A 10,445-nucleotide genomic window follows, 5' to 3' on the forward strand; every position below is an offset into this window, starting at 1 on the left:
TGCTCCCAGTGCTGATCACTGGACCAGTTTCAGGGGAAGCAGAGTAACCCTCATGCACATGAGGCCTGAGGGTCTCGGGGTCCCAGAAGACGCTTCGAGTGATGAATGCAGCTCAGGTAACTCATCTACTGAAAGCTATTAGAGAGCACTCAAGTCATCCTACCAGGAATTTCTGGCTACAAGGTAGATAGTGCATTCCCTGAGACTGTGAGGAACCTGGTTCCTAGGGAAGAGAGACATTCATATCAGGAAGATAAGGAAATTCCTGGCACCACATGCTCATGCCTATGACAACACTCATGCACAGTTATGGATAAACTATGAAGGAGCATGTTTTCTTTTCTCTTTTTTCCTTTCATTACTTCCTTCCCTCCCTTCCTCCATCTATCCTTTCTTTCTCTCTTTCTTTCTTCCTCTCTCTCCCTTTCTTTCTTTCATGCTTTCTTTCCTTCTATCCTGTCACTCAAGGAAAGCTTGGTCATAACAATAGATGAACACAAGCTCATGGAACAGATGCCACAATGTTCAAATTCCACACATTGAAATACCACAATGTCCAGATTTCAACGTAAGATTACAAAACATACAAGGAAACAGGAATGATGGTTTTGGCAAAGAAGATCAAAGCATTGGAAATCATCAATGAGGAGGACCAGATCTTGGACATAGCAGATACAGACTTTTTAAAGCGGTCTTGAATATGCTTATATTGCTAAAGGAAAACAAGGGCTGAGAACTAAAGGAAATCAGAATGACAAGAGATTGACACAAACAGAGTATTAACAGAGAAATAGGAACTATGAAAAGGAACCAAACAGAGTTGAAAACCACAGTAAACAGCAGAAATTTAAAATTCCCTAGAGAAATTCATCAGGAAATTACAGCTGACAGAAGAAAGAATCTTTCTTCCCACTGGAAAGTCTTCTTGGCATGTGTCAAAATGGGAAAGTGTATGTTGTTTATATGTTCCCATGATTTTAAAATTACAATGACAATTAAATGTAATATACAGTCCTGGATAGGGTTAATAAGAGAGAAGTTTGGGTCAAGAAGGACATTTTGGGGACATATGGACATATGGAAAAAATGGAATATGAACTGTAAGCTTTATATCAATGTTAAATTTCTTAACTGCACTAAAGCTGGTTACAAAAATTGAATATCCTCATTCTTAGGAAATTTAGATGGCAGTATTGAGTGTTCATGGACTGATGTATACAGCCTATACTCAAGTGTTAAGAAAACAGATTCATAAATGGATAGACATCAGACAGACAAATGGATGGATAGAGAGAAGAACTGATAGACTGATGGATAGATAGATGGAATGATTTGGCACATGTGGCAAAATGTTAAAATTGGTGGATATGAGTATCTGAAGGATGGGAATGTGTTGGAGTTCTCTCTAAGAAGTTTGTATTATTTGTGTAACTTTCATAAGTTTGAAAGTGTTTCAAAATACAAAGTTTTTAAAAAAATTTAAGTGTGTCTTAGTGCTATAATATTTTATACCCAATATCATTTTTTCCACTGTCCTTTTATGGATTGTGTCAGCATCACTGATGGTCATTGGTTGAATCTATTATTTTATGAGCTATTGAGGTATATTTGATTTGTAATTCTCTTAGGATTTCTACATTTATCAGCCCTAAAAACTCTATAATAAAGAATGTTTCCTACTTTTCTATTACTTTACCCAAAATTATAGACTGTGTATAAAGGAAGGAAAGTAATTGATGCCCTCATTTAACAATGTTCAAAATAATGAGGTTGATTGGTAAACTTCCAAAAATATAAATGCATTTTTTGTATATATATATATTTGTATGTATATATATATATATAGATTTTGTAACTCATTTGACAGAATTCAGGCCTTTGCAATAAACTTTCATTTTATCACAATTTATATGATCATTTGTGAAGTGGGATCTTTTGTTCACAGAGATGATCTCAGCAGCCTTTATTGAATACATGCTTCCTTGTTTAGCAATATTCCACAATTATCTTGAATATTTGCTGCCCAGACACAACATCATCCATGTTTAAAGGAAACTCTACTTCTTTAGTGAGAAATTGCATTTATAAAACAAAGTCTATGCCCTAGAAATGTATATTGCTAATGAGGTAGAAATATTATATAGATATTTTTAATAGAACAGTGTAGAAATGTGTGCATTTACATCATGAGTTAATAATGATTATTCTAAAATTTGGAATTATAGGGTTTCCAATTCTTTGATTTCAAATGTGCATTCATCTCTCTTGTGATGAAAACTCTGATTCCCAATTGCATTGATATAATTGTTTATTCTTTTCAAAATAACAATGTCATTATTTTAAATAATAATATAAGACCTATTCCTTTAGATCCTTAGCCTGACACTCTTCCAACTGAGCTATGTATCTTTTTTTTAAAGTCATCAAAATTCTTGCAACATGTTCCCCAAATTGTTGGTATGTGTAAACATAAAATATATACATTTTTTTATGCCATATTCTGAAAAGTACATATATTTTCTCTAATCAGTACATGAACTACAAGAATGTATTAACTTTTTTGAACAGTCACACCTTTCTTATAACTAACTGCATCTAAGGGTAGGCACATTTTCAAAGGTTTTTGATACACACTAACTTATTTTTTTACAGTCTTTTTTAATTGTCTTTTTTTAAAGATACATAGATAACAAAAAATGTCATATTAAAAAATATAAGAGGTTCCCATATACCCCACACCCCATCCCCCCACTCCTCCCACATCAACAACCTCTTTCATCATTGTGGCACATTCATTGCATTTGGTGAATACATTTTGGAGCACTGCTGCACCACATGGATTATAGTTTACATTGTAGTTTACCCTCTCCTCCAGTCCATTCAGTGGATTATGGCAGGATATATAATGTCGAACATCTGTCCCTGCAATATCATTTAGGACAAATGTTTTAAAAAAAAGAAAGATAATTTTTAAAGAGGTTAACATAATAATTTTCACAGATGTTTAGAAGGGATGGTTAGGGGAGGATCTACTGGAGCTCAATTATTTTTACAGCTCTTCTATAAGCCTAATATTACCTGGAACTTTAAAAAAAACTGTTAAGCACACACATATATGTGCATATGTGTTTCTGCATATATTTACATATTATATATATATGGAAATTGGTTCCTTGGGAACTCAGCAGGGTAAATATTAATTTACTTCCTTGAATTAGTCACTTTCTCACTGGTTTATGATAACTTACCTTTAAAGTCTTCCCTCTTCTAGTTTTTATTTCAAGTACAATTTTCTAATTTTCACAGAAAAGACTTTCTTAAGTATCCCTATATTAGAAAAAAAATTAAAATCCTAGAAAAAATTATCTATCAATTATCATGTTATATCAGAAAATCACTCATCCCAACTACAAAACCAAGCAGACATTTTACATTTCTTCTCTTCACATAGTGTGGATGTATTGGTGGGTTTTTTTGTTGTTGTGTATTGGGGGTGGAAGGGGTGGGAGAGATGGCTGAAAGATTTATCACTAATAGGCCTGGCAGTCTAGATAAAACATAATCATGAGAAAGAGCTGTTCTTCTAATAACAGATACTATTTACTGGAATCCATGAAGAAGTAAAAATTAAGTTTAGATAAATCTCTTTTATGTAACAGCACTAGAGCTACCCAAAGCAATTTCAGGTAAGATTCTTCCAATATAGGTTCATGAAATATGCTCTGACATGAATGTTGTTAATTGTAGTAAACAAACTTTTATAAAACAAGCCCAAAAAAAGACATATTCCCCTAAGGATGTAGGTTCAATATTCTATATTTTAAAGTCAAATAAATACATTTCTCTATATACGGAAATGTCACTTACTTACCAAATATACAGAATCTTTTTCTATGTAACTTTACCTTTCCCTATTAGATAGTGTTGTTGAGCATCTTTTCAAGTGCTTTTTCGCCATTTGTATATCTACTTTGGAGAAGTGTCTCTTCAAATCTCTTGCCCAATCTTTAAATGGGTTGTTTGTCTTTTTATTTTGAATATAGGATTTCTTTATATATTCTCAATATTAGGCACCTATCAGATATATGATTACCAAATATTTTCTCCCATTGGGTAGGCTTCTCTTCACTTCCTTGATAAATTCCTTTGAGGTGCAAAAGGCTTTAATTTTGAGGAAGTCCCATTTATCTGTTTTTTCTTTCATAGTGTGTGCTTTGGGTGTGAAGTTCATGAAGCCATTTCCTATTACAAGGTCCTGTAGATGCTTCCCTACATTAACTTCAAGAGTTTTTAGGTCTTGGCTCTTATATTTGTATCTTTGATCCATCTTGAGTTGATTTTTGTATAAGATATGAGATGGTATTCCTCTCTGTCTTTTCCATATGGATATCCAGTTCTCCAAGCACCATTTGTTGACGAGGCCATTCTCTCCCAGTTGAGTGGGCTTGGTGGCCTTGACTTCTTTTGACAGTGTTGTGTTGTTTTCTGTGTATAAGTCTTTTATGTCTTTAGTTAAATTTACTCCTAGGCATTTGATTTTTTTATTTACTATTTTAAATGGTATTTCTTTCTTGATTTCCACTTCAGATTGATCATTATTGGTATACAGAAATGCTACTGATTTTTGTGCATTGATCTTATAACCGTCAACTTTACTGAATTCATTTATAAGTTCTTGAAGCTTTGTTGTATATTCCTCAGGGCTTCCTATGTATAGGATCTTGTCATCTGCAAATAGTGAAATTCTGAATTCTTCCTTTCCAATTTGGATGCCTTTTATATCTGGTTCTTGCCTCAGTGCTTGAGCAAGCACTCCTAACACAATGTTAAATAGGATGAGTGATAGTGGGCATTCTTGTCTTGTTCACAATCTTAGAGGGAAAGATTTTAGGATTTCACCATTGTAAATGATGTTAGCTGTGGGTTTTTCATACATACCTGTTATCATGTTCAGAAATTTTCCTTCTATTCCTATCTTTCACAGCGTTTTTATTAAGAAAGTGTGCTGTATTTTGTCAAATGTTTTTTCTGCATCTATAGATATGATCATGTGATTTTTTTTCTTTCAGTCTGTTTATATGGTGTATTATATGGCTGAATTTCTTATGATGAACCATTCCTGCATATTTTGTAGAATTCACCTGTGAAGCTGTCTGGCAGAGAGTTCTTCTTAGTTGAAAGGTTTTTAATGACTGATTCTATCTCTTTATTTGTGAATGGTTTGTTGAGGTTATCAATTTCTTCTTTCATCAATGTAGGCTGCTTATGTGTTTCTAGGAATTTGTCCATGTCCTCTAAATTGTGCTTCTTGTTGGCATATTGTTTTATAAAGTATCCTCTTCTGATACTCTTTATTTCTGTGGGGTCAGTGGTGAAATACCCTATCTCATTTCTTATTTTGTGTATTTGTATCTTCTCTCTTTTTTTTCTGTTACTTTAGCTAAGGGAGTGTCAATTTTATTAATATTCTCAAAGAACTAGCTCTTTGTTTTGTATATTTTTCTAGAGTTTTCTTATTTTCTATTTCATTTAGTTCTACTCTGAACTTGGTTGTTTCTTTCTTCTTCCTTTAGGGTTAGTTTATTGTTGTTGTTTTTTTACTAATTCTTCCAAGTGTGCAGTTAGGTCTTCAATTTTAGCTCATTCTTCTTTTTCTGATACATGAATTTATGGCTATGAATTTCTGTCTCAGTACAGCTTTTGCTGCATCCCATAAGTTTTGAGATCTTGTGTTGTCACTTTCATTACTTTAAAGGTAGTTACTGATTTCTTCTGAGATTTCCTCCTTGACCCACTTTTTAAGAGTGTGTTGTTTAACTTCCATATATTCATGCCTAATCTGGTTCTCAGGCCCCTGCAGATTTCCAGCTTCTTTCCACTGTGGTCAGAGGAATTATTTTGTATGATTTAATCTTTCTGAATTCACTGAGAGTTTCCCTGTGGTCTAGCATGTAGTCTGTCTTGGGAATGATCCATATGTACTTGAGAAAAATGTATATCCAGCTGTATCTGGGTGCAGTGTTCTATATATGTCTATTAGGTCCACCTCCTCTAATACATTAGGCAAAATCTTTATTTATTGATTCTGTTTTGAGTTGTTCACTCTAATGGTGATAATGGTGTATTAAGGTCCCCCACTCTAATCATAGAGGCATCTATTTCTCCACTTTGTTTTCCCAGTATTTACCTCACATATTTTGAGGCACCCTAGTTAGGTGCATAAATGTTTATGATTGTTCTTTCTTCTTGAAAGATTATCCCTTTTACTAATATGTGGTGTCCACCCTTGTCTCTCACAATAGTTTTGCATTTAAAGCCTATTTTGCCTGATATTAATATACCTACTCCTGCCCTTTTTTGGTTATTGTTTGATTGTAAGATTGTTTTCCAATCGTTCACTGTCAACTTCCTTAAGTCCCAAGTCTAAGGTGGGTTTCTTGTAGACAGTATATTGATGGGTCATATTTCATTATCCATTTGGCCAACTGTGTCTCTTGACTGATTACTTTAATCCATTAACATTCAGTAACATTACTCTCAAGGAATTACTTACATTAGCCATATTTTCTTTGGATTTGTGTATGTCATATGTTGTTTCTATTTCACTTTGTTGTTGTTGTTGTTCTCACACTCTTCTCCAACTCTACCTCTCCTGTTTTCTTCTTTCAACATGCAGAACCCCCTTTAGTATTTCTTGAAGGGCATGTTTCTTATTGGCATAGATTCTGTTTATCTGTGAATATATTGAACACTCCAGCATTTCTGAATGCCAATTTTGCTGGATAGAGTATTTTTGGCTGGATTTATTTTTTCTTTTAGTACCTTGACTATGTCATACCACTGCCTTCCTTCCTCCATAGTTTCAGGTGAGAAATCAGCATTTAATCTTATTAAGCTTCCCTTGTACGAGATGGAACTCTTTTCTCTTGCTGCTTTCAGGATTTTCTGTTTGTCTTGAGCACTGGATAACTTGAAAAGTGCCTGTCTTGGAGCAGGCTCATGGAGATTTGTACTGTTTGGGGTGTGCTGCATTTCCTGGACATGTACATCCATCTCCATCAATAGGTTTGGGAGGTTTTCAGCCATTATTTCCCCCAACTCCCCTTCTGTCCTTTTTCCCTCCTCTTCTCCTTCTGGGATGACTATAATATGTATGTTTGTGCATTTTGCATTTTCATTCAGATCCCTAAGTCCCTGATGGATTTTTTTCTATCTTTTTTTCCTATCTATTCTACTATCTGTTTGATTTCAGATGTACTGGCTTCCACATCACTAATTCTTTCTTATTCCTGTTCAAATCTGGTGTTATTTGCTGAGAGTGTATTTTTTATTTCTTGGACTGCCCCATTCATCAGCATTATATCTGTTATCTTTTTGTGTTAGGTTCACAATTTCTTATGTATGCTTTCCAAGTGTTTCTTAATATCCTTAATCTCTTCCCTCACTTCAATAAGTTGGTCCATGATATTTATTTGGACAGCTTTCATTAGTTGCTGAACGTTCTGCTCATCCTCCTGGTTTTTAATTTGTTCATTGGACTGGGTCTTGTCTTCCTTATTATTGGTATGGTTAGTAATTTTTTGTTGCTGCCTGACCATCATTTTATCTTGATGGGTTTGTTCAATTGATTAGCTTCTCCCTCTAGTCTTGGGTTTATTTGATGTTTTTGTGGGTGTGTGTTAAGTATTCTCTTTGACACTTTGTTCTTCTTATCCTGTTTCCTTGTTGTTGTCTAAGTTCCCTTGAAGGAAATTAAATAGGACCAGGGAGAGCAAATAAGGTAAGAAAAGAAAAGTATAAGAGTACTAATAGTAAATGTTACCAGAAGAATCACATAAGACCTAGGAGAATGAATATTAAACCCAAGTAAGCAGTATAGAGTTATAGGAATAAAAAAGTGGTGTACATACAATGAAATGGGAAGCTCAGTATGGAGAAGAATATAGTATGACTTAAAAGACCAATGTGATAAGGAGAGAGGGAAACAGAAAAGAAAGGACAATAACAGAAAAAGTTAATAAAAGATAGAAAACAGAATAGAAGTGTTAGAAATAAAAAACCAGAAAAAAAATTGGGGGCTAAACAAAGAGAAGTGGAATGTCAGAGTATCCTATCTTTGTAGGATAGAAAGATGTAGGAAGGAAAAGATGTTGTTTTAGTAGTCATAATCAGTACACACATAAAAGAGGAAACTGAAGAAGAGGAAACACAACAAACAGGAAGCAAACCAACAGCACCTAATTTTAAAAGGTGGGGGTAAAGAAGGAAAGACAAAAAAACAAACAAAAAAAAAACCCAGACAAGTCCACACAGGTAAGGAGTCAACCAAATAAGAAAAACCAGACATCCTTCTTAAGCCCTTGTGAATCATGTCAAGCTGCTGGTGTTTATCAATCAATTACTCTTCAGCTTTCTCACTGAAGATTCTGAAGTGGGTTTTAGTGATTAAACAAAGTTAAATTATGAAATGAAAGTAATCTTTTTTTTTTAGGAAATATAAAAGATGCAAGGGAAACTAATACAAGGATAATATCTATATATTCTGTGTCTTAATGTATTAGCAAGATGCTTAATATCCCAGTGGGTCACTACTCTCAAAGGAACTGGGTTTAAATTCCTCAACATATTTTAGAATTACAATGGTAGCATTTTCTCTCCTCCTCCTCCCTCTTTTTCTTTTGTACAAACATAAAAACATATCCAGGGGATAATCCTATTTCAGAGAAGGGAGACTATGTTCATTTAGAGTAATGATTTAAAGAAATACATTTTGTGGATATTCTATTATCACCCATGACCTTTAGATAGACAATAAGATTTTTTTAACACTTCAGTTAATAATCTTAGCAAACATAAGCACATATTCTTAGTGTCAATATAAAGTGGAAAACTATGTGACATTAGGCAGGGGAAATTACAGGAATGATTTTTTCATGTTTTTATTCCCTTGTTTATTCCTCTGAATCTAATTAAATTATGCATTTCCTAGAAATCTATGATGTGATGGGTGGTGCTAACATCAAAATGAAGATTATCTTCCTCACTCAGACAGAAGTTGGAATCCTGGGAAATTCTTCCCTCCTTTGTCTTTATAGCTCCGTGTTGCTCACTGGACACAAGATGAGACCCACAGACTTGATTCTCAATCAAATGGTGTTGGCCAACCTCTTGGTGCTCTTATCCAAAGGGATCCCTCAGACAGTAGCAGCATTTGCATTGAAGTATTTCCTGGGTGATGCTGCATGTAAGCTTGTCTTTTACCTTCACCGAGTGGGCAGGGGAGTTTCCCTCAGCACCACCTGCCTCCTGAGCATCTTCCAATCCATTAAGCTTTCTCCGAGTAACTCTAGGTGGTTGGAGCTCAAAGTTAGATCCCCAAAGTACATTGGTTTCTTCTGTTTCCTTATTTGGCTCCTGCATTTCTTGTTAAATATCATAGTTCCTTTGGAAATATCTGGGTCACTAAACAGCAGGAATGTAAGTGTGAAAAGAAGAAGTTACGGTTTATGCTCCACCCTGATTCCTGAAAACTTTATGCGTGAACTACATGCTGTCTTGTTTTCCTTTGTTGACATTATATGTTTGGGCCTCATGCTCTGGGCTAGTGGCTCCATGGTCCTTTTCCTGCAAAGGCACAAGCAGAGAATTCAACACATTCACAGCAACAGTCTCTCACCTAAACCTTCCCATGAGTCCCGAGCCACACACACAATCCTGATCCTGGTGAGCTCCTTTGTCTCCTTTTACTTTCTCTCTTCTATTTTGACATTCTATATTTCTGTCCTTGTAAATCCAGGCCTGTGGTTGGTAACCATGTCCATGTTTTTGGCTTCATGTTTCCCAACATTCAGCTCCTTTTTCCTCATCAGCAGGGACACCCGAGTCTTACAGTTCTGCTCTTTTTGCTGGGAGAGGAAAAAAAACATTTTCCCAATCTGCTCACACATCTAAGTGTCTCCTCTTTTCTTCAGAGAAATCAGTTATACTCTTCTAATTTCTGTGTAATGGTTAAGTGCCACCCACAGGTGACAAGATTATGATTACATGCATTTAAAAGATCCCTTATCAATACCATGATGGATCTTATTTGGTAGCCATTAAATAAACATTATGATAGTAATTACATAGTGATTATTTCATCTACATTTGTTATGTTCTTCAAGGGAGATATTCATAGTCTTCTTGAGAAAACATAATGAAGAAGTTACCAAGCTTGAGGATATAGAAAAAAATCACTGTGCTTTGGCTGTCATGGACACCAGAAAGTTTCCTGCACTGCCCTCGACTTCCCCAGGGCCCAGCTAACTCCTGCTGCTGGGCAGCTTCTCCAAGGTCCTTCTCCTGCATTGCTGGCAAAGCCCTAACACTAGCTATGCCATGGTGGGATCTTTTTCATTGCCCAGGACCTAGAGACCAGGTGTCTTCCTAAGTGACCAGCTCCTGCA

General features: G+C 35.1%; 1 protein-coding gene across 1 annotated transcript; it reads left to right on the forward strand.

Annotated features, from left to right (window-relative positions):
• The first annotated feature begins 9,003 nt into the window (after window positions 1-9,003).
• On the forward strand, window positions 9,004-9,951 carry LOC131274186 (vomeronasal type-1 receptor 1-like). Its single transcript, XM_058279197.1, has one exon. The coding sequence runs from the start codon at window positions 9,004-9,006 to the stop codon at window positions 9,949-9,951; it is 948 nt and encodes a 315-aa protein (XP_058135180.1).
• The last annotated feature ends 494 nt before the right edge of the window (window positions 9,952-10,445 follow it).

This window comes from Dasypus novemcinctus, chromosome 18 (assembly GCF_030445035.2).
Source record: "Dasypus novemcinctus isolate mDasNov1 chromosome 18, mDasNov1.1.hap2, whole genome shotgun sequence".
Lineage (NCBI taxonomy): Eukaryota > Metazoa > Chordata > Mammalia > Cingulata > Dasypodidae > Dasypus > Dasypus novemcinctus.